This window comes from Fulvia fulva, chromosome 4 (genome assembly GCF_020509005.1).
Source record: "Fulvia fulva chromosome 4, complete sequence".
NCBI lineage: Eukaryota > Fungi > Ascomycota > Dothideomycetes > Mycosphaerellales > Mycosphaerellaceae > Fulvia > Fulvia fulva.
In genome coordinates this window covers 3,187,379-3,213,439 of record NC_063015.1, presented here as the reverse complement: position 1 = coordinate 3,213,439, position 26,061 = coordinate 3,187,379, and the positions used below count along the sequence as shown (strand labels likewise).

Sequence of the window (26,061 nt, the reverse complement as noted above, 5' to 3'; positions counted from 1 at the left end):
AAGGCCCGACAAGCGGAGCGCGGCAGTGATCCCACCTGGCACCTGGCAGCCCAAAGCTGGGCGGTATTGCGCTTAGGTTTCAATGCCAGCCTGTGCAATTGATGAATCGTGGGATTAAAATGGTAGTGGTAGCCACGTGCGACGATTGGTATAGTACAACGCCTCGTGGACGTCGGCTCTGCGTAACAGAACCTTAGTATACAACAAGCGCAGCAGCAGACATGTTCGCAGATCACCTGCAGCTGAGGTGCTGCGAGAGGTAAGCCTAGCTTGGCGTAGCGTCCGTCAAGTAGAAACGTCATTGGCCGTAGCGCACGTGTGGCTTACGGATTCGCCGATCGCTCCCATGTTCAGCGGCGCAGAGCTGTGCACAGCTTCCTCCGTTGCGCAAACGACATGACTTGGACGCATAGCAAGGTCATGCTTTTTCGAGATGCGGTCTGTGTTGGCGTGAGGCAGTGGTCGGCGCAGGGGCTGAAGGAGTGCGTCGACATTGGAGCTTAGTCCTTCTCTGCGATTGATTGGAGTCGTTCGTCGACCTCTTCTTCGGTGAGTGAGCGGAAGGTAGGGTCGGTACCCTCCTTGCCGTCCGTCCGAGGTCCACCAACGAGACCAATCTCCAATTCGCCCTTCTTGAAGTCCACGCTGAGGACTGTGCTTAATGTGGAGATGGCCAGCTCAACAACTTCGTCCCAGCTGCCGTCTGCGCAGTCCTTGTTCTTCAGCTTCTTCTCGAGGAAGTTTAGCGCTTCCTGCGCCTTTGGACCCGAAGCAGTGGCCTTGTATCCGACATAGTAGCCCGCAGGATCGCACTTGTACAGCTGTGGGCCATACTCGGCATCGAGCGAGATGAGTGTAGTCGCAACGCCCAGGGGTCGCATGTATGCCTGACCATCATATCAGCTCCTGTGTCCGTCACCAATCATGCTCCGATACTCACGCGCTGTGTGTAGACCTGCGAGATGTTGGCCAACCGCTTGGCCAGTACGTCACAAGGCATCTCGTATCCGAACTTGTACCTGAACTCGGCTGCTTCTCCTCTCGCGCGCGTTACCGACGCTCTTGCATCTGCTATTGATCCAGTCATGACGCAGCCGACGGAGGGCGAGAGTTTGTAGACATAGGAGACGGAGGCTGGGTCGATGAGCTTGTCCTGATGGCGGGAAGAGCATGGTCAGTATAGCCTCCTGTTTCCCGTTTCACTCCAAATCGTCGTCACTCACAGGGACCTTCTTCTGCGAGATGACGACCGCGCAATCCTTTCCTCGCACGCCAACGGATGTGATGTTTGCTGCGGTGATGGCCTTGAAGGCATATTCTGGGGAGAGTCCAATCAGCCGTTGATGTACCATCTTGTATCCAGCTATCACGCACCGACTTGGTACAGACGACCCTGGTCCGAGAAGATGGTGATGTGTCGATCGAAGCCCGCGCTGCCTGTAAGCCGATGCTCATGTTAGTCGCTGTTTGGAGTGGTCATTGGCGGCTGGAGCGAGACTTGCCAGACATCGCGGCGGTATGGTGGAGGAAGGTTCGGTGGGTTTATAGCTGTATGGACGTGATGTGATCGGTGGTTCGGAGTGGGCGAAGGTGTGAGGGTGAGGTTGTGCTTGATGGGTGTTTGATTGAGTTGGTGTGTTTCGTTGCAGGCAGCTGGTGACGCGACGGCGAATCCGCAGCTTGATGCTTCCCGATCAGATCTAGCGCCACTTTGAAATCTCGACCACCAGGACATACTGTAGTCTGTATCACTTCCATTCACTCAAATACTTGCCACAAGCAAGCCACGTGATTGAGAAGAGGCCGTACCAAGGTCACTGGCACATGCCAATCGCGATGAGCACTGCCGATGCCGCCCCACGAGTACCAGCCTGGAAGCGCATTGGACTCAAACTAAAATATGCAAAAGACACTGCTCAAGACTCCGAGAACGTTCAACCACCAGTCGAGCAATCACCAAAGCCAGTACCAGTGGAGACGCTGAACAAGTCCCAAAAGCGACCATTTGAAGACACAAAACTTGCAACACCGGCCAAGAGAGCGAAGTCCTTTGAAGGACCTGCCATTCACTCGAAGCCATCCGGAGGCAAGAGGTCAGCTTTCGACGACTATCAAAGGAGTCGCGCACAGGCGCCCCAACGACATATCGGGTCTCTAGGCCCATCCGGCACTTTGCAAGCTGCTGGTGTTGCACCTAAGAAGGTCGTCTTTGACGACGACGACGAGTAAGTGAGATGATACCCAACTGCATCTGGTCTCTGTTTGGCATGGTCGATGGCGGGTTCTTGGTCAAGCGGCAAGTTCATTGACTATGAAAAACCTCGTTGAGAAGCGTTGCCAGATCTGAAGTCGGATCACTTCGAGGCCTCGATGAAATTAGACTACTGCCACCAGTGGAGACGTATCGGCTGAAATGAGAGTCTTTGAGGCTGACACTAAACAGCTCTCTGCCACCTCTTCCGCAATACACTGCTGAGCTTGCCACTCCGGTCCAGCAGCCCGCTCGCCCACCATCGCCACGCAAGTCAGTCTCATTCACTCCAGACACCAAAGGACAGGACGGCTTCTCCCGCCAGAACTTCTTCAAGGTCTGGGCTGCTGGCGAGGACCCAGCCGAGAGGACTGCAGTTCCGGCTGTGGTGGAGGAGCCGAAGAGAGAAAAGAAGAAGAAAGTCAAGAACTCCAAGTCCACCCTAATCGACAAGGACAAATCTGCCACAAAGACCAAGTCTACGTCCAGAGAGTCGACCGGTGCCACGGAAGACAGCGACGCGTCCACACAAGCACTGCCATACGTCGACTACCTCCAACAATATCACAAGGACCGTGGAAATTGGAAATTCTCTAAAAAGCACCAGAACAATCTACTGAAGAACCTCTTCAACATCTACCGCATACCACCCAGACATAATCCGGCCATTGTACAGTACATTTCAACAATACAAGGGGCGGCACGGCTACGCGTGGCTGAGGAAGCCCTTTCAGTGCTCAAGCGAATCTGGAAACACCACAAAGACGAAGAAGACATGCCGGTGGATACACCCGCAGCACGCCGAGTAGCATATTACCAAGCTCTTCATCGACATATCGAGCGCTACGCCACTTCTGGAGCTGGGCGGATTCAGTACATCGATGATCAGCTCAAAGAGATGAAACGCGAGGTTGAGGAAGGCCAGCGCGGGGAGCAAATACTTGACGTACTTGAGAATGAGCTCGTTACGGCGATAGATGCGGACCTGGCCAAAGAAAACGCAGCCACACCAGCCGAGATTGAGTCCTCAGCGAGCGAGCCCACCACCGTCGAACCACCTGCTCGAGCAAGAGAGATCAGCGAAGCACCAACACCTGACAATCTGGAGAAGAAGAAACGCAACAAGCGCAAGGCGAGGACTCGGGTCTCGGAGGACGACGATGAGAGCAGTTCGGAAGATAGTAGTGAACATGAGAGCGAGTAGCATTCTTCTCGTGGACCCACTACACTGGCGGCTGCACTCAGCAGTAGCTCATCGCCCGAGCCTAAGAAATTGCCCGCGCCTAAGAGGTTGAAGAAGGAAAGCCAAGAAGAAAGCCTAACCACGAACTACTTGGAGGCGAGAAGGAGAGCCCAGCGAGCAGAAACCCCAGCTTTGAAACTGCTGAAGGCGACTGGAAAGCCATTCGATGACGACTTGCTGGAAAGGTTGTTCCCCAAACCAAAGTCTTACCATGAAGTTGCGCCAAAGCGCAGAAGATTGGGTGAAGCATCAAGAGGCTTCCAATACATACACGGCAACAGAGCTGACGAGAGCGGTAGCGAGGAGGAGTGATCAAGCCAGCGTCTGGCGAAGCTCTTCGAAATTCAGTTATGAACTCCACCACCAACGTTCGCCGTTGACCTTCCCAATCCACCTTTATACCTCGCCAACGCCTTCTCTCTAGCCTGCTTATGATCGACCATAGGCCTCGGATACCCGGCCTTCTCCGCCTCCTTTGCCTTGCCCCTCTCATACGGCGCATGGATCGCCTTGCCCTCTATCCCTCTCAACTCCGGCACCCACTTCCTGATGTACTCCCCCTCCATATCAAACTTCTCACTTTGCAGCAAAGGATTGAAGATCCGGAAATATGGCTGCGGATCCACACCCGTGCTGGCACTGAACCCCCACCCGCCGTTGTTCGAAGCAAAATCACCATCGATAAGGTGCTCCATGAAATATCTCTCACCCATCCGCCAATCTATCAATAAATCTTTCGCAAGAAAGGACGCGGTAATCATCCTACACCGATTGTGCATGTACGCCATACTCCTCATCTGCCGCATCGCCGCATCAACGATCGGAAACCCTGTCCGCCCTTCACACCACAACTTGAACTGATCCTCATCATACTCCCACTCAATATCAGAATACTCATACTTGAACGGCTTATGCATACAGACATACGGCCAATGCGCTAGGACGTGTTTGTAAAAATCCCGCCAGGCAATCTCAGAGATCCAGCATGTAATTCCTGTATTCCCGGCATCGAGCTTGTTCGCGGAGTTTGCGTCTCGGGCGGAGCGTACTGCGGTGCGGGCTGCGAGGGTTCCAGAGGAGAAGTGGACGCTCAGGGACGCGGTGGATTGCAAGGCGGGGAAGTTGCGGGTGTCTTTGTATTTTCCTATCTTTTCGGAGAGGAAGCGATCCAGACGCTCGCGTGCTTCGTGTTCGCCCGCGGGCCAGAGTTGGGTGAGGCAATCTTTTTCTTCGGGAGTCAAGCTCTTGTTCGACGGTGCGGAGGGTGTGGACATGTCGAAGATTGCGCGGAACTTCTCGCGGGCTGAAGGTGGGTTCTGGGTAGGAGGATCGAAGGCATTAAGGAGATGGGGGTGTTCGTGGATGTGTTTGATCCAGGAGCGGAACCAAGGAGAGTACACGGAGTATTGTTTCCCTGCTCCCGTCTTGAGCTCGCCAGGGGCTACAACTACGTCGTCGTGGACGGCTTCGAGAGCGATGCCCTGGGCAAGCCCGTCTTTGACGAGTTTTGTTTCGCGGCGGAGTTCGTCGACTTCGTATTCTATGTTGCAGAAGAGGTGTTTTGCGCCCCATTCTGTGCATTTGCCGAGGATGTGCGGCATAACGTCCTTTCTGTCCTCGATCGTTGTCACGTATAGTGGTATATCTAGCTCTGCTAGGTCTTTCTTCATGATATCCAGTGTTCGAAGCTCGAAGTCTACTCTTGCTGGGCTGGTCAAGTGTGCTTGATAGTCTTGCGGGCTGATCACAAACATGCAAACCAGTGGTACATTCTTGCCCTTGGCCTTCTCACTCGCCAGGTGTAGAGCCTTGTTGTCAAAAAGTCGCAAGTCACGCTTGAACCAATGCACTAGACATTCTCCTACTGCAATATTTTCGCGTCCTGCTTTCGTTTGCGCGAGCATTGCATGCAGAACCTGGATCGGACGTGGTATCTCCCCCTCATGATATTGCTTTGCGCGTTCATTGCTCATCTCTGGAGGATAGAACTCTCGTTGCACAATGCCAACTTTCTCTTCGATACGGGAGTGGTCGAACTTGATCTCGCCATTGCTGAGCTCTCTCTTAACCTCTACGTGTTGTTTTTTCGAAGGCGAGGGATCTGGGCGCACTGGATCCGTAGCCTTGCGCTTGATTGCCATGATCGATTGTGAGGCGTGAAATGGTCGCGACCAGGGAGTCTTCGATGCGAGATGTACAGGCCGGCAAAGCGATCGTGACCGTAGTATTGGGACGAACATACAGATGCGCTCAGCGGCGCTTGGTGTCGAATTGAGGAACAGAGAAACAAAGGAAGGCCGAATGGACAAAGTATTTGGCAATGGCCCAAGAGCACGATCCTCGACGTCACTCGCGTTTCTCCACGATCGGCGCACGCGTTCCTGGGGGCCCGACGCTGTGGTTCCGAGATCCAAGCGTCGATCTGCGCGTATCCAATCAATATTTGAACAGAAACTCCTCGCCAATTTGCAACCACCGCTGGGGCAAGGCCACGGCCAAGCACACTACGGCGATATTGAGTACGATAAAAGATTGGCGGACATCACTACGAGGACTAGGATCACAAGCAAAGGCAGACTCTATCGACGAGAAGTCTGATCCTGATTGATGATCCAGGGATTAGTTGCTTGAAGGAGCTATTGTGGTTCTGTGCATTCCTTTGAGCGAGGCTTGATCTCCTATACTCACCGGGCGTGGTCAGGCCCAAGCTCATATCACAATGTCTGCCAACGGCGAATCCTCAGCTTCCGCCACGAGCTCCTCAGGTAAGAACAACCGACAGAGGAAGTAACATACCACAAATTTTAACATTCTCCCAGAGCCAAGCACAATGCCAGCACTTCCCTCATGCGGGAATTGCGGCAAGCTCGAGACGTCGACAGATGCAGACGAGCAAGAAGCCAAGCTCCTGAAGCCCTGCATCATGTGCAAAAGCGTCTCGTACTGCTCGCGGGACTGCAAGAAGGCCGACACGAAGAAGCACAAGAAAGTCTGTGCCAAGGCAGCGCAGGAGTATGCTCAGATTCACGAGATCAAGATGGCATCTCGAGCACCCCCGAAGGCGGATGCCCATCAGAAGGGCCTGCAAAAGTGGCAGTTCGATACGTGAGAGCAGACGGCAGCCGCAAGCTGTAGAGAAGCACATCACATGTTAGTCCGAAGCTGGGCCCGCTGAAGCCACTTTCCCGCATACCATCCGTCGGCATTGAGCTGGCAGCTCTCGGGATAGGGTGAAGTCCGCGACGACAGAGGAGGCACTCAAATGCCAGCAGCAAGTTCTCGTAGCAGTATTGCGAAGCGTGGGACTTTTGAGGCACGGGATAGGTTGGGCAGGGTATGCATAAGGATCGAAACTGCCATCAAATGGGTACGTCGACCCCGGTTGAGAATCTGCAACACAAGTCACACCATACTTCTCCTCTTCCGTCCCCAATCCCAGTGCTATGCTCCACTACTTAGCAACACCTGTAAGACCATCCACCACAACCTCAAACTCCGACGCTGACAAGTCAGGAGAGAACTGGTTGTAAGTGGCGTCGTGCGTACCGGTGAAGTTGTACGTGGCCGGATCCGTACAGCTAGCACACTGGAACTTCAAGCTAAGCGTAACCTGTGCAATCTGATCCTGCTGGTTTGGGCGCAGCTTAGCAGAGACGAAGGGCGGACCGGTCCCCTCGTTGGTCTCGCCCTCGGGGAGCGTGCAGTCTTTGAAGCAGCCTGCGAGCAATCAAAAAGGGGTGGTGATGGATGGCGTGGACGAGCTCAGACTTACCGACGTCATCGCCACCGCAGTAAGCCTTGAAGCCTGGAAGATAGCCATCCTTGATCCCGGTGGCATTGAAGTCGTACGAGCTGCCGCTGCGAGCGGTGCCTGCGCTCCAGCCGGAGACTGCCCAGGAGTAGCCATCTGGCACACCATTCTGTGCGACAGCTGGAGCCACAAGGGCGGCGGCTGTGGACGAGGAGGATGGTGTATTGCATTTTTGCGATGTTGAAGTCGATCGAGTGAATATGGGTAGTTGGTCTGTTGCTCGAGCGAGTAAATGTCTGTATGGCATCTTGTTGCTGTAAGTCTTTCCATGGTATGAACTATATAGATGCTATGTGAGTTGCATGCCAAGTCGTAGTAGACCGAACAGGTGCGCTACAGCTTAGAGATCGGGTACAGGCGTGCGTAACACTTTCCGCGGTGGAAGCAGTCCTGTGAACGAACGAAAGTACCCGATCTGCACATAGTGTCAGGCAGTGCTGAAGCTTGCGACACGGTGCTGCTGTTGACAGGCTACCGAGCGAGACTACGGTTTCACACAGAGCAGCCCTGGGTTCTCGAGGTTGTTCCGATGTCAAGGCCGATCAAGCTTACGAGCACAAGAGACCAGTGGTCTGTTCACACATCCACCAGAGCATCGGCCTGAGCTCCGAATGCCGCAATGATGGTCTTCTGGGCGAAGTTGGTGGTCATTTAGCCTTGCCCATGCTAGATGGGTCGTGCTTGGCAAGGAGATCTGTACTATTATTGGATTTCAGGGTCCCCAAGTCTCGCATGGCGGCACTCCTAGCGGCCTTCCAATGCCGACAACACGCTTTTGTGCTACAGAAGCACGTCCGTGATAGACACCGTGTGATGGAGATATGTAGTCGTGCTATTGTGTAGCTCCGTCGGATCATGTGAGAACGTTCGCATGTTTGTGGCGTGCGGACGATCAGTGCTGTGACTTCAATCTGCGTAGATGCTATGACTTCTATCGAGAGGGAATGGAAGGAGACAGCAATAGCAGATACCCGTGGTCGATTTGATGAGTGACCATTGTTCAGTAGCGAGCGATGAAGTCTACTACAAGCTTTCAGCGCGTCGTAAGCGACAAGGATCATGTGAAACTCACAGCCTCGTACTTGACCGAATCCGGGAAGAGTGCCTGCCTTTCCATGTAACCCGCCCGTAAAAAGCTCTCGCATGGCTCACATCGTTCTCTGCTGATTCTCGGCTGTGGAAGCGATTGCCAATTCCAGAACTTGAACCAGTGTTGCACTGCCCGAATCGGGTTGCCCATCCAACACTGTCTCATCGTGAAGCTCCGTTGCAAAATTGTCGTATGTTCTGTCTTCTCTCTACTGTAGGTTTGACTGCTCTTTCTCTGCTTGTCATACGACATGTCAGAGTCCGAACACTGCTCGAGATGCTGAACTACTCTGGTCGTTGCGCAGACCAAAGTGGTCGCTACTTTCATTCGTGGCCATCATCGTCTAGCTTGAGTTGCGCTGTCTCCAGACTTCGAGTCAGGTGATCTGTACTCTGGAGACAAATTCATGATATCTTGCTAGTATTCGCGAAACCCTTCATAGTAGCCAAGTTCTGGTCCCACTGGCAGGGCAGTCCAATCTGTAGCCACCTCATAGACACAGTCAGCAACTGGTCTTGAGCTTGCGCAATTACCGCAGGCTGGAAGTATACGATCGCAGCGAAGGTAGGCATAGCGACAGTGTGAGAATGTAACCGGCGATCTGATCTCCGCATAGCCATTGAGCTGCCAATTGTGGCGCCACCGCCAGACGAGTTCCTCTATCAGATTCGTCAACATTAGCCGCTCGGGCGACACTCTGCCAACTAGGTACGCATTGACTACAGTACCTGACATCATTTGCGAGGGCAGCGCATTCTCCCAAAGTGTGACATGGCAGATGAATTCGGTCGAGTTCCTAACGATGACGGGGAGTTTCAGACCAATCAGGATCCACACTTGATCTACTTCTGTGGATAGCTTCTGAGTTCGAGAGTCGTTGCAGCGCTGAGCGTAACACGACTCGGGCACGATCTGGACTCCAGGACTTTGTTGGAGATGATGCGTTGGTCCAGTACCCGCCAGTCGCAAGTTGTGCGAAGCCACGTCACCGACGTAAAGACCCGTCACATATGCGAAGCGGCCCATGAATCTTGTCGCTGTCTTCGAAATTTTCGATGTCTTCAAGTTCAAGGAGGCAGCATACCTTTGCAGATGCCGGTTGTGCGCTTCGTTATGGCGATAGCCATGCACGTTGTCACCCAGGTCGTTCTTCGCGATGGCTTGCATTAGTATATTAAGATCCTGCTCTTTCTCGATGACTTTCAGGGTCATGTCTTGCATAACAGCATCGAAAGTCACATGGGGCATGTAGTTCGGGGTGTGGTAGTCGTCGACTAGCCCAAGAAAAGCATAAACCAGATGTTTGCTGTCGGAACATCGGAAAGTATGGATGTGCGACATGATGTGGGACAGTGCTCCTCGTTTGTGCTGCTCAGTCTTGCTTACGAGAATGAAGCCTGCCTGTTGCAAATGCGACTTCACCGTTTCCAGCAGATCGGCATGCTCAAGAAGTCGGCGAACGTGTTCGTTCGCTTTGGTCGCACGAAGTATTGATGAAGAGGCGATGGTCTCCAGTTCGTCGGCCGATACCGTCTTACTTCTTGTTGTAAGTGCGCTGCTGTCAATCGAGGCATCGTGCTCAACCTTGCGCTGATCTTGCGCGCCACGTTCCTGCCTTGTTCTCAGTTTTGTCGCACGTGCCTGCAGCTTGGAGGCTCGTGGTGTCAACGTATCGACTCTGAACGCAATGCGATCGGCTAGGGTTCGTGTTCGAGACAGATGTGAGCCTGTTGCAACAATGAAACGCGCCAAAAGATCTTTCAGTTCAGCCCATGGTGCCACTAAGCCTCCAAACAAGAATTTGGCCTCTTTCGCGAGCATGAACTCCTGATAAGCCCACGCCCTTGGCCACCATTAGCTAGATACGATCTTGATCACACTGTCCCAGACATCCACACCGTGCATGCTCTCAGCCGACTCATGATGATTTTGATCCTCGAATTCTGTGTCAGCTTCTGCGTGCAAGTCGGGCCCGTGCATGTGATTGAAGTGCCAGTCTCTGAACTCTTCCCATGAATGCCAAGGCGCGATGAGCTCGGATATGATAGGCAACCAGACGAGAACTTGCTCCGCTTGGCTGTATATGCGACCCATAAATGCGACTTGATGATTTCTCTCGTCGATGTCGCTCTGATCAATGCAGATCTGGTCACACCACAGCAGCATTTTTCGTCCTGTCAGCGCGCAATCATGTTTCAAGAATGCCATCACCTCCTGGAGCGCTCGTTTTAAGTTGTGCGTAATCTCGAAAGCAGCATCGCCGATGTAGATGCTTGACTCCTGGAGTTGGCTTCCCCATGGGTAAGAGAGTGCAGTGTACTGCAAATGTTCTGAGCGTAGTGAGATGGTCTTCAAATGGTGCCTGAGGGTAAGCACATCGACCTCCAATAATCTGATCTTTTGCTTGTCATGGTTGAGATGGCTCCACCCACTCGTCTTCTGGGCAGGATTGGACATGACCTGGTGAGAAGCGTTCGCCGACAATGCTTCATCTACGTCCTTTGCACCGTGTAGCGCTGTTCGAAGTTCGCAAATCCTGTGGATCAACATAGAGGCTGTGCCTGCAGTGTAACGCGACCTGCAGACCGGAACGCGGGTCTTCGCAGCAAGACAGCTCGATCTCCTCCGCACTTGCTTGAAACGCATCACAACCAAGCCAACGTCCACAAAGCCGGCAGGTTTGGCCATCGATCCTGCCACGCAGCCAGCACCTCCGGCACTTTCTCGTCAAAACCAGCCCTTGCACCAGCCTGACCAGCATCAAAGCCATTCACATTCCCACTGACGTCCCGCTCCTGCTGCGCCGCCTGATTCAGTGCATCCGCCAGCTCCAAGATCGCCCTCCCACCGACTAGCGCCTCCTCGTGATTGTCCTTAATATCCACATTGAAGACGTGTACCGGCCGGTTTAGCGGAGCACCTCTCGTGAGTAGGTCATCTACCACTGCATCCCAGCACCTCTCCTCGCACGTGATCACAATGTCTACCGTGCCTGCCTCTGTGCCCTGGTAGCCCTTGTCGTCCTTGTACTCGGCTTCTGCTCCGCCTTGCTCTGCGCCATCCTGGGTCTGCCACCTCTTGCCAACTCGCGGTATCCCCACTTTCCAGTCTTGCCATCGCTCGGGGCCCCATTTGACGTTCTTGTTGCGCTCGAGCATTGGTAGAATGCCGTTGGCTTTGTATAGTCGGCTGTCTTTGCCGGCCAATTCGTTGTACATGGCTTCGTAGGATGTGGAGTTAAAGTTGTAGACGTTTGGCTGAGATATTGATGGCCCAGGTAGTCGAACGAGGGAGCCTGTGCCGAAGGATATGGTTGGGTAGGGACCATTAGGTGCGGTCGTGAGACGTAGATGTGCTTCCATTGATCTGTGTATACGTCAGCTTCTAGGGTTTTATAAAGCCCGAGTCATGGTCTACCTGTTGTTATTTGAAGCGCATACTGTGCAGAACTTCAATTTGTAGCCACCATCCTGCTTCTGCTCAGGCTGTGTGTTTGGTTGTTGCGATTCTGCTCGGGGCACGGGCTCTGGATCGGTAGAGCCGTCCATCTGTGGTGGGAGTGTCGCGTGTTCGGGTTGTGGTTCGGGCGGTGGTGGTGGAGGCGGCGGCGCCCTTCGTCGCGGATCGGAGGCCATTATGAAGGTAGGCGCAGAGGGTAAAGCTTGTGACAGTCGCGAGTGAATGGTCAATGGACCGGAAAGTGCGATCCAGCGGCAGTAGCGGGGTCAATGCAGGTCTCGTATGTCGAAGGCAAGCACGTAGGGGCGAGAATGCGCTGCATGCAGGCGTGGAGTGGTTGTTGGAGCAGGATGTGTAAAACTCTAGGTCAAAGGGAACGCTCCTTAAGAGAGCTGAGTAGTCTGGTTATATATAGTTTCACAGGATGTCAGGTCCGGCTATGATACGGTCGCGTGGTTGATCGTCTCGAAACTCAGTGGAACCGAGAACCGATCGTCGGAGCTTCCAGGCTCCAGGTTCACATGCAGCAACACGAGTCTGACACGAGTCCACGACCAGCACGTGACTTGCCCCACTAGCGTGTTTAGCCGCGCGAGCTCATCGCGTCGGTCAACGTTTGCCACTTCCACTTCCACTTTCCCAAAAGCAACTTCGGCCTCATCGCCAGAAATGAGCTGCAAACATGTCGACATTCGACGGGAACGTAGCAGAGCTCCCTGACATTCGCATCGATCGCTTCACACGCAGTGAATCGTTACGACCGCCTCTCGCCCTATTCCTCAGTCATGTCCACACCGACCATCTTGTTGGGCTGGAAACATGCAAGTCGCCCTTCATTTACTGCTCGCCAGCTACGCGAGAGATTCTCTTGCGACTGGAGAAGTATCCTCACCGAATGAACTTTGCCAAAGGCATTCTTGAGTCACGCAAACAGACCTACAAAACCATAGGGAAACTACTCAAACCAATACCATTGGAGACACCAACGACGCTTGAGCTAGCTCCTGGCCGAAGCATTCGCGTCACCTTGTTCGACGCGAACCACTGCGTCGGCGCAGTCATGTTCTTGATCGAGGACGAGAACAAGGCGATCCTCTACACTGGAGACATCAGATCTGAATTATGGTGGGTCAACTCTCTCATCCGCAATCCTCTTCTCCTTCCCTATGTTGCAGCAAAGGATGGGCCGCCGCTCAAGCGCCTCGATACGATATATCTTGACACTACGTTTGCATCCAAAAAGGATCACTACCGACAGTTTCCGACCAAAGCAAGTGGCGTCATGGAGCTTCTCAGGCAAGTGTCCCGTTACCCAGCTGATACGCTATTCTACTTCGACGCCTGGACATTCGGATACGAGGAGGTTTGGCAAGCGCTCTCAATCTTCCTGGGATCCCAGATTCACGTGGACGACTATCGATACGAACTGTACAAATCGCTGTTCAAGAACGATAGCATGCCTGCACCGGAAGCATTCAAGCTCATAGGTGCCAAATGCGGGAATCACATCCAGGAGGGGTGCCTCAGTACGCAACAGCACCGCATTCACAGTTGCGAGAAAGGCACTGGCTGTAGTGTATGGAACAAAAGTGAGTCCACATCTTGTCTATTTGACATCAGTCACCGACCAGTGGATTAGACTTTGTCCGCATCACGCCCATCATTTCTCGGCACGAGGGGCGGGATATGCCCGAGCTGGGTGCTGGAGGCGGTCATGGCGATTTGAACCAACACCACGCCCTTGACGTTGATAACGAGGCTGTTGTGTCTGCAATGATGCAAATCTGCGCCGTCAAATTGCCGGATCAGCCAAGTCTGCTCGATAGTATTGAGCAAATGCTGACAACGGCTATGAATGACCCGGGAAGCTCTCTTGTGCTCGACGCTGTCGATATATCTCAAAGTGGCGATGTCTTTGACGATCTAGACGGCCTTCCCTTGGAAAGCATACCAGCAGCACTGGCCAAGCGCGTTACGCGGCTGAAGCAGCAAGCAAAAGGCCCACCACGCAGTGATTCGTCAACTATTCAAGGACTGCCAAAGCAGATCACCTTCCCATACTCGCGACACTCTTCCTTCGGTGAGCTCTGCCATCTGATTGAGGCGTTCATGCCTAAAGACATATTGCCTTGCACGGTCGAGAAGAATTGGAAGCCTACACAATCGATGGGGTACTTGTTTGGCCACCTGTATGATCAGGCGCCTGTGTTCAGACATGATCAAGTCATGTTGCAAAGAGGGGACGTCAATACAGCTGTGACCTCACGCCCAGTGAGTCGCAACAGGTACTCGCAGAACACGCAGGACTATGACCGTGTTCTGTCGCAGCTGCGCAGCCGGGAGGTCTCGCCGCCTCAAGCTAGTCGACGCCGTTCGGCGCAGAAAGCAGGATTCGAACAAGAGGATGATACAGGAAAGCGTAAGAAGCTGACATCCCGGCCTGAGCCGTCAGTTGAGCTTTGTCAACACTCTCCGCTTCGAGGAATCGAGGTTTCTAGCGGACCTTCTGGTCACGAGATCAACGACGCTGGTCTCGCGGGACCCAGGTCATCTCAAGGTGATATGTGGCTGCCACAAGATCTCAACCACTACTCACCAACGACCAAGCGCGCGGAGCCTGCTTCGAAAAGAAGATTGTACATTGGTGGCCTGGCAAATCATACTACCGAGACCGAACTGAAAGACTTCTTTAAGGACTTTGCTGTGTATGTTGCGCATTGTGCAAACAACACAAACCATCACTGACGTATTGTGCAGAAGTCATATTGACATACCGACTGATCCGCAGACGAAAGGCCCCGCTCGGTACGCTTTCGCCACTATGCCGACAATCTCTGAGGCGGAGCGCGCTGTCAACGAACTTGCCGGCAAGACTGTGATGAACCGCAAAGTCAAGGTCGAACTTGCTCGTAGAGGTCAGAAAGACGCCTCTACAGGACAAGCGAGTAAGAGGAGAAAAAGCTCCACCGATGTTACCAGAGCAACCTCCGTGGACCATACACCAGCCGAACGAGTTCAGGACCTTCAAACGGTACACAAAGAATGGACTCACCACCCTCTCATTGTCGATGAACGCTCTTCGCCAAGCCGTCAGATCAACAGCTGGCGCAGGCAGACTGCAGAGGCACGGCGTAAATCGTCGGTTGGCGAAGATCTATTTAGTTGGGACAGTCTCGAAGCACCGCGCCGAGTGAGCCGCACATCATTCAGACGTCAATCTTCGATACGAGAGTCGCCACATATACAACCAGAAGGCTATGGCCGCTTGTCGCCTATCACTCCCCCGGCTGTCCAAGTTGACGCCGAAGCTGATATTGCAGCCAACCTGGATGGACGGGATGCTGAGTCTGTGATGAAGACTGAGCTCGATGAGGTGGAGCAGGAGGCGGAGTTAAGACTTGCTCTGCAGCACGAAGCATATCATGCGGCGTTGGGCGAAGGAGAGCTCAAGTGGTCAGAGATCGGGCTGGTCAGCGTTCACGGACATCAAGTGAAGGAGGAGGAACTGTGAAGGGGCAGCGCCTCTGGCATACGCATACGATGGCATGATACATGATGGCTAATGAATATATGGCTGGAGCCCTGGAGGCGAATGATTACTTATGATACCCGCGACTAATGTCGTTCAATATGAAGGGCACGAGTCAATACGCAAGACCCTTGCTATACCTAGGTATACGAGTTGAAAATGATATTTCATTCTGTATAGTCCGATTAGGCAAGGTATGATATTGACATATATACTTATTCTAGTATTACTTTGGCCTTACTACCTAGAAGGACCCTTATTTAAGCCTAAGGACTTTACTTTAGACCTCTCTTTAAAGTCCAAAAGTAGGTACGGCTCCTCGGAGGCCTCGGAAGTCTCCGACTAATAAGAGTATTAGAATATTACTAGTACGCTAGGGACTATACCATACTATTAATAATACTTCATATATTGTTATTTTACTATCCCTAGCTATAATCTAGACTTTATTTAAAGAGATATAAGAGTCGGAATAAATCTCGACTAGAGTTACTAAACTCGCAAGTAGCTTCGAGTCGAGGAATTCTAGGTACTCGCTATAACTTGTACGAAAGTAGTACGTAAATATACGACTTCTCTCTATTAGTTACGCGTCGGTGATAGCTCTATATATTATTATTACTATATTAGCCATAGATTCGTCGTAGTGAGGCGAGTAAATTAAGCTATATATTGTACATATAGTATATATAGCAGGTGCGCGCCGAGAGGGTGCACTTTAGACAACTTCTCGAGTTCATTCATATGTACAGTAGTTAAGCCCGGCGAAACCCGTCCCGACCCTTGAGTCCAGAATATGTGACGATCGCTGCCCTATTCGAAACAGTCATCCTCGGCTTTGAAGCTCTTCTCCAACCGAGCATTGACACGCTTGTGCACGACTTCATCGTGTAAGATACATGTACATTGATTGTAGGTCTCGTCGTCATCAGACACACAGCAGAGTGAGTGCCATTGCCTTTGACCACATTCTTCATATCCTTCATCCAGCCTCCGTCCCTTCCCAGCTACATCGATTACAAGCAACACCATCCACCATGGCAACCATATCCCAACCCACAGACACACTCGCGAATATGGCCGCCCAAGACGACCCTCTGACCCAAACTCCTTTCTCCGAACCCGCCTGGCTCGCCGGCTTCCCATCACCCCTTTACCGCGACACGCACAAACGTTTCCAAATTTCCTGCAGAGCATGGTTCGAAAAGCACTTCCTCCCTTACTGCATGGACTGGGAGAACGAAGGGGACCTCCCCTCCGACCTCTTTGCCAAGTTCAACCAGGTGAACATGCTCCTTCCCAACCTCTGCCCCCCTCTACCCGTCGACTGGCTCCATAAGAGCGGGATCAAAGATATCCTAGGCACGCCAGTGGAAGAGTGGGATTACGTTCACACAGCGATCTGGGTTGATGAGATTCATCGTAGTGGATTGGCGGGGCCCTCATCAGGTCTGACGGCAGGCTTCGCGTATGGCATTCCACCGATAATTAAGTATGGAAGCCGGGAGTTGCAGGAGAGGTTCTTGCCGGACTTGTTGACGGGCAGGAAGAGGACTTGTATTGCGATCACGGAGCCTACGGGTGGTAGTGATGTGGCGAATGTCGAGACGAGTGCGGTGAAGAGCAAAGATGGGAAGCATTACGTCGTGAATGGGCAGAAGAAGTGGATTACGAATGCAATTTGGGCTGACTACACCACGATGACAGTGAGGACTGGTGGGAAAGGGCCTGGAGGTTTGAGTTTGTTGGTTGTCCCGTTGAAGGTGGAGGGTGTGGAGATGAGGCGGCTGAAGTGTACCGGGTCCAAGACTGGTGGTACGACGTTCATTGAATTGGAAGATGTGAAAGTGCCCGTGGAGAATTTGATTGGTGAGGAAGGCAAGGGAATGCTCTATGTGATGAACAACTTCAACCAGAGCGCCTTATGATCGCGCTGGGGGCGACGAGGCAGTCGAGGGTAGCATTGTCCACGGCAATGGGCTATGTCATGAAGCGAGAGGCCTTTGGCAAGCCCCTGGCAGAGCAGCCTGTCGTACGACATCGTCTGGCCAAGGCGGGAGCGCAGTTGGAGATGTTGCAGGCTTGGCTGGACCAGTTCCTGTGGCAGATGTTGCACTTGCCCAAGTCTCAAGCAGACAAGAGACTGGGTGGTCTGACCGCACTGGTCAAGGCCACTGCAGGAATGGTGTTGAACGAGTGTGCCTAGACCGGACTGTTGCTGCACGGGTAAGTCCAATTTTCACCTGACATACTAGCTGATCTCGTATACTGACCATATATATCAGAGGCAATGGCTTCACCCAGACCGGTCAAGGTGAACTGGTAGAGAAGATTTATCGTGACGTCTTTGGTTCGAGGATACCAGGAGGATCAGAAGATGTTATGCTTGATCTGGCAGTTCGACAGCTCATCAAGAACTATCAGCGGGCGACGAAAGAGCTGGAGAAGAGTGGTGGCAACAAGTCGAAGCTGTAGCGTATTTACTGCTATATCAAGATCAAGCTCACTATTATGCTGTGATGCGCTTCATCAATACCAAGTCAAGGTGGATTGCTTGACTCCGTTGATGCCCCGTTGTGTGTTTCTAAGTGTGTAAAGCGACGGACGGGGTACGGAGGCGCTTAATTTTGTTTGACATTTCCTCATCGTGTCGTTGACACGCAACGCAACCGTATGCCAAACCAGTATCTTGTCTTCAGAACCGTGGGTTTGCGAGTCTAGCTCGAAACAGGTTTGAACCCCAGATCAAGCTGACCAACAGACACAGTGAAATGGTCCTTTGTCTTAGTCAAGATCCTCGTTCCATCTTCGCCGGGAGCAAAAGCAACATCGTACTTCAACAACAGCTGAGCCGTAAGTGTACGTAGTTCCATGCGTGCGACTGGCCCATCGTCAGCTAACGAAACGACACAACGAATCCGCGACTTACGATTTCTGCCAATGCAGTTGAAGGGCCCCATGCTAAATGGCGCGAAAGCATCTTGATGCTTGACCATGTCAGGCTTCGAATACCATCGTTCCGGCACGAAGGAGTCGGCTTGTGGATATATGCGATCATCTGAGCATCTTGGTCAGTCATTGCATATCACGCCCTCCCGCTCTCATTACTCACCTCTGCCCATGGGATACAGCGGCGTGCAAAAGGTGATGTTTCCTGGAATGTACACATCACCAAGCTGAACACCTTCCGGCGGCGTCTTCCTCATGATTCCACTAGGCACTGGTGGGTGCAGCCTCAAAGCCTCGTTGATCGCGCCATTGAGATGATCAGCATGCTGAATATCCTTGTCACTCCATTCTCCTTGCGTAAGCGGGCGAAGCTCATCCCGTAGCTTTTTCACATGACTTGGATCCTGAGCCAGGTGGTAGAATAGGTATGTCAACGTCGCTGAGGTCGTGTCACTGCCAGCCACAATGATCAAGCGAGCATCGCCTTGAAGCATTGGATCCTCTTCAGGGTGTGCTTCGCCTGCATAGGCTTTCAACAGCCATCCCGTGATGTCTTTGTTGAAGTTCTTGCCGTTCTTGACCCGCCATCGTAGCTCATCTGAGCAAAACTTCAGGAACTTGTGGTAGCCTTGTGCAGCACCCGGGATTGATAACAGAATGCGGAAGACCCAGGTAGGAATCTTGTATGCGCTTATTCCCATGCCTTCCGTCAAGAGGTCCAGCGCCCAATGGCGTTTTCCTGACTCGATCATGCCATAGTCCTTACCAAACGCCAGTCGCCCCATGACATCGAAGCTGTATAGGTTAAACCACCTAATCGATGCACATGTTTAGCATACCGACAGGTAAATCAATGTATCTTGAGCCGACTCACGTAGTCATGTTCATTGGAGAGCCCTTGGCCTCCGCGACCTTCTCCACGAGCTTATCATTAAACTCCTGCACCGTAGCCTCGTACTCCCGCAAAGCTTTATCGCTAAAAGCCGGTGCCCAGACACGTCTCCTCCGGTCATGTAGACCTTTGTCTCTGGTAGTATGCATGCTATGATGAGGTACCGACCCATCATACCAGTCCGCCTTCGTAACACGAGCATTAGCTCCATAAGCTGGCTGCATCGTGTCTGGATCCGTGATCGACAGCGTATTCGACCCAACTCGAACAAAGCGGCCATGTCTCTTGTGCAGGTCGTCGAAGACATGATAGGCATTGAGACCCGTCAATTGCGAGGACATCCATAAGTCACCCAGTCTGGCTTGCCATGGTCCTGCGAACTCGTTCAAAGGATGGAAGAGTAGTCGATAGGTAAGAAGGCTTCCATAGACTCCCGTGAACCAGCAAGCCGCAAAGGCTGCTACGGTGCTCAGCGCGCCGAGGACAGTGGCTCCCGTGAAGTTGACGAGAGCGAAAGTTGATGCGATGCATGCCAAAGAGATGAGCTGAAGGTACATGACTGGCATCATGTGGTGCTCGCCGATTCTGAAATAGAACAAGTGACTGGCAACTCCAGTGCCAACTGCCAGGAGTGCAGATTTTAGAGATGCCATGATGCCGTGTGCGACTGTAGATGGCCCAAAAGTCGTTGATGCTGCCTTCAAGAGGTGATAATGTCCACGATGGTATGATGACCTCTCGCTACCAATCTGCCGTGTGTGAGCCCCTCTCAGCCCTAGGTCCGTCAACTTCGCAACGGAAAGAGTCCTACAGGGTTGCACAGAAGCATGCGGAGGCGGAAGTCGCACTGTTTAAGTATGGCAGTCGCACAACTTTGGTTGTCTGTGTTATGACCGCTCCGTCGAACTGTTTCAAGGACGATGCTGGCCTTTGTGGATCATTCTGAGGGTCCATCTGCAGCCGAGTCGTTGTCGGAGAGTCGACGCTAGCTACATGTAGTGTTTGAGGCATCATGGCGACTTGAAGTAGTTAATTCTGCCCACCAAACATATGAAATTGTGCAGGTGGAATCAAATGCGGTGTATGTTCGCCAAGTCTTGTCATATATCGTGGTTTATGTTGTGTGTGATACGCGCACAAAGTCTAGCTGAAGCAGCAATGCCTTGTGTTCTCCTCTCGCCAGGTCAGCCCAGACTCAAAAGCAGGTCAAATGCATCTCTGGTGTCCTCAGGTAGCCTCTTGACCTCGCCGCTTCTAAAAGGACATGCACGTCACATGTTGTAACGTGTGGAAATGCAGCTATGCGGAGGTGTGGTAACACCTAGTCTGCATGGAGGTAGATGCTGAGGCCGTTCAGAACGTCGGGAGAGACTATGTGTCAACCATCTTCGTCGCCACCAGTGAGATAGGCTCCAAGCTGAGCGACTGTTCAATTGTTACAGCATTCTTCCAGAGAAATCTGCATCCCACTTTGGCAGCTGTGCCTCCGTGGAGAGTAGCTTGCGAAGGGTATTTCGTTTCTGACAAGCCATGCTCCGCGGGTCAGGCCATCTTCGAAGTGGCATATCCCAGGCCTGGACGCTGCAGATGGCAGATGTGTTCTGGAACGGATGAGTGGCTCCGGCACACCAAAACTCCATTGCCATACCTCACTCCTCCTCACTCTCCTCACTCTCCTGAGCACCTCCATCATCATCCTCCATTAGCCCAGCAGCGAGCTGTGCCTCAAGATCATCATCGTCGTCCCCTCCACCTGTCACGACAGCGGCACTGATGCTCGGTCTATGAGGCTGCGTTGGAGACGGAAGCTCAATATCCTCATCCACATCTGCATCATCATCTTCCTCGTCAGCATCTGCCCCTTCATCATCGGCAGGCTCAGATCCTGCATCATCGTCAAACTCGAAGACGTATTGCTCTTTCTCTTCATTAGCCTCGGGTCTCGCTGGCATTGGCGACGATGCATGGCTTCCGCCGGGGCTGTTTGCGGCGGATCGAAGACTGATGGGACCGCTTCCGAGCTGACCGGAGAGGGCCAGTGCCATTGCACCGTGCTTGGATGGCTTTTCTGTGGTGGGCGTTTCGTCTTCAATGACTAGTAGGCCGTCATCTTCGGCAACCGATTCTCGTCGAACGGACGCTTTGCGGTCCATATGTATATTCGGTACTTCAGCCTTAGGCTTTGGCTTCGCTGCAGTAGCGGGTGCTGGCGGCTCCTGTCCTGCCTTGACTCGCTTCGGGTTTGCCTTCTCCGCTGCATTCGTCTTGCGCTTCTTCAATGGCTCCGGCTTCTTGACAGCCTTCTTGACGCCTCGGTTCGCAGACGTGCTGGCTACAGGCTGAGCGCGTGGCAGAGGCGTGATCGCGGGACTGCGAACTGCATCGATGTTGACGTTGGTAGGTTCTGGTTTCTCCAGCTCGGCCTTCAGAAAGTGACGGTAGTCGAACGGGTTCGAGTCATCAGGCGGTGTATCTTCATCGTCCTCGCCAAACAAGTCCCCCTCTTCATCCTCCAAAGGCAATGGTGGGTACTTCTCAGCAAGCTTGCCAGCATCGCCCTCAGCAGGTGTGCTGACCAGATTGAAGTTGTGACCACCGTTCATACGTTCCAGCAACATCTCTTTGTCCTTTCCTTGACCTCGCAGAACCAACACATAGGTATTCTCATCTTGGGTATGCCGACCCTTGTACTGGTACTCGCCATCGCCGTTCTTGAGTGACAGCTCACTTTCCCCTTCATCGTCTCCTTTGCTGATCTTGGCAGTGATACTGTTTGCTTGCTCAAGCCGCGGCTTGTGGTTATATCGCACACTGGTAAAGGAAGATGGCTTCGATGGCTTGAGGATGCTGGCTCCAAGTCGGATCGGGAATGTGGCTTGAGCCTTGATGTCGATCACTGCGGCGGCCATCGTGTGGTGTTGGAGTGCTGACACTGCATGAAGTGAGATTCGCAGGGTAGATCAACGAGTCGACTACATAGTCGTGAGGCTCAGTACGAGTGCTGATGTTCCTTTGTTCACGAGTGACACCCGAGTCGTTGACTGTGGCACGAGAGTGACGCCCATGCTTGTGCTTGTTCCAGAATCCTGGGGCAAGCACAGATCTGACTCAGGCTATTTTGGGCATGTGATGCTGAATAAGTGGGGGGTTCGATACATACATGTATCGCAGTCACGGGGAGCAGCATAGATCTGGTCGATCTCTGGTAGGAACAGTGGGGGCTACTGCATTGAACAGTTGGAGGTTGTAGTCAAGTCATGTATATTCATCCATCGTAAAAAGCTACTAACACATTTAATCCATAGAAATGCTGTTTCGACAATGTTCAACCAAACACCAAAGTCCTAACCTCGATACTTTCACGACCAGGCCAGTCCGCTTGTGTCCTGGGATCAACAAATGCTGAGTGCGGTGTACGTGCACCATCCTCGCTATCATAGCACTGCAGCAGGATTCGCTCGTCGTTCTTCATGCCAGACCAGTAATACCACTTGCCGTTGTTGGTATACTTGACTCCAGCAGTCTCGCCAGTTCTGTGTGGGTAGCGATGCTCGACAGGCACGATGTCATCATCTGGCACAGATCTCGAGTCGGCATATGCGAGGGGCGATGCAACGACTGGACCATTCAATGGTCGCCAGACATTGATCAGGCGGACACGACCGTTCTTGAGCTCTTCTGCCTCGTCACCCATGTGATAGTCGACCCTCATGTTTGCAGACCGAGTTGTCTGGTCGATGTGTGCGCGGTTGACAGGCGCTCGCTTTGCGTTTGGGTCTGACCTTCGCACTGTGTGGTCGAAGATGAACACTCGCTTCGCACCAGGTACGTGGTCTAAAACCAGCTTCTCGACCTCAGGATAGTAATTCGCCTTGATCGACTCGTCCTCTGTGAAATCCTTCTCTTTACTCTCAATGCCTGAGATCGTGCCAAAGCCGTTGACGTTCATGTCGAAGTCTTGTTCTCGGCCTCGGATGTCGTTGATTGTGACTTCGTGGCTGTCTTCGGTGTAGTTGCGCTGTGGCGAGCCCTCTGGCGGCTGCTCGACGTAGTTCCACGGTGCTGAGCCATCTGCCGGTGGGGCGTAGAAAACGAGCTTCGAGTGTGCTTCGCCACGAGGTATTGGGATGTCATTCGACACACCGAACTTTTGCTGTGTCTGGGTGTTGGTTTGTGTCGACATGGTGAAGGACTGGCGGCGTTGTCAATCGGTATGTAGTGTCCAAGTGGTAGACCGGCTTGTGAGTGAAGGTGCTGTGTGGTGGGTAGATGCGACCAAGAACAATGCTACGCCACCAAGAGCTGCTATATACGTATATACGTGCCTACCTGTTCCCTTACCACGGCTATAGGCGTCTGTACTTTGTATTTGTAAACAGCATCGACAAGTCCGGCACGTCATTGCCATCAGGCGACGATGGGACAGGTGCGAATGCGGAGAAAGGGAGCTTGCCACAGAGAACTGCGGAGGAACGTCTTTGCAAGAAGGTTGAGTGGCTCCTTCTAAGCAACGTCATCTCGTTCCGATGGCCGGACTTTGCTCGGTCAGACGGCTCTCTCAGATGTGCACCACAGAACTGGATCGATGAAGCGAGTTCAGCCAGCCTTCGAGATGAACTACGTGCTGCTATTACAACGTGTATGAGGGTATAATAGAAGTAGGTTTCCAACCCTGCCCCGTATGCCCCGTTTTGATTCTCTCCCTGGTGGTATATCGCTGTTCAGCACGCTGTCATGCCTTCATTAGAAGATCTCGTCAATTCATGCAATGCTCGCTAGTCCAAACGCTTGATCACAAACACGCTGACCTCTATGCCACGCTCTGTCTCCTCTGGATCCTGCCCTGAGGCGTAGGCCCTTTCGGCAACTTCGCGTAACAGCTGCTGGAGGAGCTCTGTCGGTGTTGGTGCTCTCTCGACATGTTCGTTGCTGCTTTTCTTCTGGGCTTCTTGTGTATACTTGGCCATCGCGTCGCGTATCCGTTGTTTCTCTTGTTTAGCCCACCAGTCCTTCGTCCATACCTCGCGCTTCACCACAACTTCTTCCTTCGACGCGTGCGCAAGGGAGAAGGTGGCTCTTCGCCCATGGAACCTCTCCATGCTCGAGCTCCGTTGTGTCAGAGTCGTGCAAAGCCTTGTCATTGAGCGCAGCATCTGATCGTAACTAGATAACTGACTGGCAGCTGCCATAGTTCCGAGAGTGCGACCGAGATCAGACGACAGTCCGTTGGTGACCTGGATCGTCCGCAGAATTGGGTCAAGGATAGGGCCAAGGTACTCCCTCATGAAACGATCGGCACCTGCCTTTGTCGGGTACACGAAGACCAGGCTGCCATTGTTCGGCGAAAGCTCGACGAGTCGGTCTACCAATATCGAAGGCCCGCTCGGATTGAACATATCTCGGAACTCATTTGCACTGGTCGGCGGGATGTATCGTTCGACGATCGAAATGTTTATTGATGAAGGAGGGACGACAGGTCGCGGCGATCGTGGTAACGAAGAAAGGTCTTCTTGGTAGTCGGATATCGGAACGGCACTGTCGAATACTTTCTGTGTGAAATAGTCGTCTCCATCGATCGGAGGACCAGGTGTTGCTGGAGGAGAGGTAGGTAAGTCGGCCAAGTTGAAGCGACCTTGTATCGCGTGGAATACGTTGATCCATATGGTAGGTGAAGTGGGTGTGGATCCGTGGATCGCTTGAATAACCTTCGAGTATAGGTGTCCCTCAGGCGAAGGGCTGGGAAGTGCATGTGAGAGTACCCTGAGAGGGTTACTAGGCATGGGTGCTGTTCGCAAGTTCTCCACTATGGGAAGTAAGCTCAAGGTTGCATGTACACTCTACGATCAGTCAGTGACTTACGTAGGACATTGACAGCACCATCTAGCCACAAGGGCTGCGATGCCGCAGTCGAGATCTCGGAAGGCTCTGTTCCAGATGCTGCTGCCCCGCCAGCAGCACTCTGCGACTCCTCGAAGGATGATGTTGGGTCTGTCGAGGGCGAGTCCATCGGAGCATTGGACACGCTTCTCACGGACAGCCTCTGCATCTCGCCGATCTCAGCTGGAGGAGTAAGGGTCGCGACATCGTGTTTGATAGATGTCACGACCGCTCGTCCACCTGCGAGACTAGGCTTCTCTCCCAATCGAGGTCCCAGATGCGAGGGTGAGAGGTAGCCTGCGCCTATTGCTGCTGAAAGGTCGGTGTCGGGCTCTTCACGCGCAAGATTTGCTGAAGTTCCATCCATTTCCAGGGCTGCCACGCTCTGAAAACTGAGGCTTCCAAAGCGATCCGGATGAGGAGCGGCGATTCCTAGCGCCTGGAAGGATGGCAGACGCAGGCCTGCTGGGCTTGGTCGCGAAGGCCGACAATGTCGAGGTGGTGCTGTGTGGGTAGGTGCAAGGGCCCCACCTACAATGAGATTCATGTCTGGAAAAGGCGTGTCGCTGGCAGGCGGTGTTGTGACAGCATGTGCGTCGACATGGCCGGGTTCGGGTAAAGGATGGAGGGCAGCGGTAGAGTCATCAAAGCGCAAGGCACGTCTCAAGAAGCCCGGTGATTGTGCTAAGGTCAGAGGTTGCTCTGGCGGGGTGTCGAGCACATCGGCAGGCGAGGGAAGCGCGTGACTGCGAGTGTCAGGAACCGGGGAGATCGCAACATGCCCCATGGAATGTGCACTCTGGCGGCAGGAAACTGCGCCCCAGCGAGTGTTGGACACCGCTGCTGCTGTTGCACGCTGACCGGCGCTGTGCTGCGGTGTGCCAGCTGGAGGTGGTGCGGCGTGCGCTGCGGATAACAATAATGAGAAGGGCCACGCGCCAACTCGCCAACTCGCCAACT

At 53.0% G+C, this 26,061-nt stretch overlaps 14 protein-coding genes across 14 annotated transcripts; 4 read left to right on the top strand and 10 right to left on the bottom strand.

The window, feature by feature from the left end:
- Positions 1 to 500: 500 nt before the first annotated feature.
- CLAFUR5_04670 (putative proteasome subunit alpha type-1) lies at positions 501 to 1,509 on the bottom strand (the record flags this gene model as incomplete). Its single annotated transcript, XM_047903818.1, has 5 exons — positions 501 to 887; positions 941 to 1,153; positions 1,224 to 1,318; positions 1,375 to 1,437; positions 1,503 to 1,509. The coding sequence occupies 5 exons, from the start codon at positions 1,507 to 1,509 to the stop codon at positions 501 to 503; spliced, it is 765 nt and encodes a 254-aa protein (XP_047761445.1).
- A 315-nt stretch (positions 1,510 to 1,824) lies between these two features.
- On the top strand, positions 1,825 to 3,455 carry CLAFUR5_04669 (uncharacterized protein; the record flags this gene model as incomplete). The annotated part of the gene is made up of 2 exons (XM_047903817.1): positions 1,825 to 2,225; positions 2,444 to 3,455. 2 exons carry the CDS (start codon positions 1,825 to 1,827, stop codon positions 3,453 to 3,455), a joined length of 1,413 nt encoding a protein of 470 aa, XP_047760757.1.
- Positions 3,456 to 3,838: 383 nt separating this feature from the next.
- CLAFUR5_04668 (Deoxyribodipyrimidine photo-lyase) lies at positions 3,839 to 5,635 on the bottom strand (the record flags this gene model as incomplete). Its single annotated transcript, XM_047903816.1, has 1 exon — positions 3,839 to 5,635. The coding sequence occupies one exon, from the start codon at positions 5,633 to 5,635 to the stop codon at positions 3,839 to 3,841; it is 1,797 nt and encodes a 598-aa protein (XP_047760756.1).
- Positions 5,636 to 6,213: 578 nt separating this feature from the next.
- On the top strand, positions 6,214 to 6,603 carry CLAFUR5_04667 (uncharacterized protein; the record flags this gene model as incomplete). Its single annotated transcript, XM_047903815.1, has 2 exons — positions 6,214 to 6,259; positions 6,314 to 6,603. 2 exons carry the CDS (start codon positions 6,214 to 6,216, stop codon positions 6,601 to 6,603), a joined length of 336 nt encoding a protein of 111 aa, XP_047760749.1.
- A 342-nt stretch (positions 6,604 to 6,945) lies between these two features.
- On the bottom strand, positions 6,946 to 7,552 carry CLAFUR5_04666 (uncharacterized protein; the record flags this gene model as incomplete). The annotated part of the gene is made up of 2 exons (XM_047903814.1): positions 6,946 to 7,211; positions 7,267 to 7,552. The coding sequence occupies 2 exons, from the start codon at positions 7,550 to 7,552 to the stop codon at positions 6,946 to 6,948; spliced, it is 552 nt and encodes a 183-aa protein (XP_047760748.1).
- A 1,260-nt stretch (positions 7,553 to 8,812) lies between these two features.
- On the bottom strand, positions 8,813 to 10,216 carry CLAFUR5_04665 (uncharacterized protein; the record flags this gene model as incomplete). Its single annotated transcript, XM_047903813.1, has 1 exon — positions 8,813 to 10,216. One exon carries the CDS (start codon positions 10,214 to 10,216, stop codon positions 8,813 to 8,815), a length of 1,404 nt encoding a protein of 467 aa, XP_047760751.1.
- A 33-nt stretch (positions 10,217 to 10,249) lies between these two features.
- On the bottom strand, positions 10,250 to 10,852 carry CLAFUR5_04664 (uncharacterized protein; the record flags this gene model as incomplete). Its single annotated transcript, XM_047903812.1, has 1 exon — positions 10,250 to 10,852. One exon carries the CDS (start codon positions 10,850 to 10,852, stop codon positions 10,250 to 10,252), a length of 603 nt encoding a protein of 200 aa, XP_047760750.1.
- A 188-nt stretch (positions 10,853 to 11,040) lies between these two features.
- On the bottom strand, positions 11,041 to 12,030 carry CLAFUR5_04663 (RNA polymerase II subunit A C-terminal domain phosphatase ssu72; the record flags this gene model as incomplete). Its single annotated transcript, XM_047903811.1, has 2 exons — positions 11,041 to 11,761; positions 11,813 to 12,030. 2 exons carry the CDS (start codon positions 12,028 to 12,030, stop codon positions 11,041 to 11,043), a joined length of 939 nt encoding a protein of 312 aa, XP_047760753.1.
- Positions 12,031 to 12,536: 506 nt separating this feature from the next.
- Positions 12,537 to 15,365, top strand: CLAFUR5_04662 (uncharacterized protein; the record flags this gene model as incomplete). Its single annotated transcript, XM_047903810.1, has 3 exons — positions 12,537 to 13,443; positions 13,494 to 14,559; positions 14,612 to 15,365. The coding sequence occupies 3 exons, from the start codon at positions 12,537 to 12,539 to the stop codon at positions 15,363 to 15,365; spliced, it is 2,727 nt and encodes a 908-aa protein (XP_047760752.1).
- A 1,094-nt stretch (positions 15,366 to 16,459) lies between these two features.
- Positions 16,460 to 17,858, top strand: CLAFUR5_04661 (Acyl-CoA dehydrogenase apdG; the record flags this gene model as incomplete). Its single annotated transcript, XM_047903809.1, has 3 exons — positions 16,460 to 17,252; positions 17,300 to 17,579; positions 17,669 to 17,858. The coding sequence occupies 3 exons, from the start codon at positions 16,460 to 16,462 to the stop codon at positions 17,856 to 17,858; spliced, it is 1,263 nt and encodes a 420-aa protein (XP_047760755.1).
- A 242-nt stretch (positions 17,859 to 18,100) lies between these two features.
- CLAFUR5_04660 (Cytochrome P450 monooxygenase) lies at positions 18,101 to 19,877 on the bottom strand (the record flags this gene model as incomplete). Its single annotated transcript, XM_047903808.1, has 4 exons — positions 18,101 to 18,264; positions 18,313 to 18,441; positions 18,496 to 19,145; positions 19,207 to 19,877. 4 exons carry the CDS (start codon positions 19,875 to 19,877, stop codon positions 18,101 to 18,103), a joined length of 1,614 nt encoding a protein of 537 aa, XP_047760754.1.
- A 996-nt stretch (positions 19,878 to 20,873) lies between these two features.
- CLAFUR5_04659 (uncharacterized protein) lies at positions 20,874 to 22,133 on the bottom strand (the record flags this gene model as incomplete). Its single annotated transcript, XM_047903807.1, has 1 exon — positions 20,874 to 22,133. The coding sequence occupies one exon, from the start codon at positions 22,131 to 22,133 to the stop codon at positions 20,874 to 20,876; it is 1,260 nt and encodes a 419-aa protein (XP_047761519.1).
- Positions 22,134 to 22,549: 416 nt separating this feature from the next.
- CLAFUR5_04658 (Fe(II)/2-oxoglutarate-dependent dioxygenase nvfI) lies at positions 22,550 to 23,407 on the bottom strand (the record flags this gene model as incomplete). Its single annotated transcript, XM_047903806.1, has 1 exon — positions 22,550 to 23,407. The coding sequence occupies one exon, from the start codon at positions 23,405 to 23,407 to the stop codon at positions 22,550 to 22,552; it is 858 nt and encodes a 285-aa protein (XP_047761520.1).
- A 592-nt stretch (positions 23,408 to 23,999) lies between these two features.
- Positions 24,000 to 25,888, bottom strand: CLAFUR5_04657 (uncharacterized protein; the record flags this gene model as incomplete). Its single annotated transcript, XM_047903805.1, has 2 exons — positions 24,000 to 25,027; positions 25,084 to 25,888. 2 exons carry the CDS (start codon positions 25,886 to 25,888, stop codon positions 24,000 to 24,002), a joined length of 1,833 nt encoding a protein of 610 aa, XP_047761517.1.
- Positions 25,889 to 26,061: the final 173 nt, after the last annotated feature.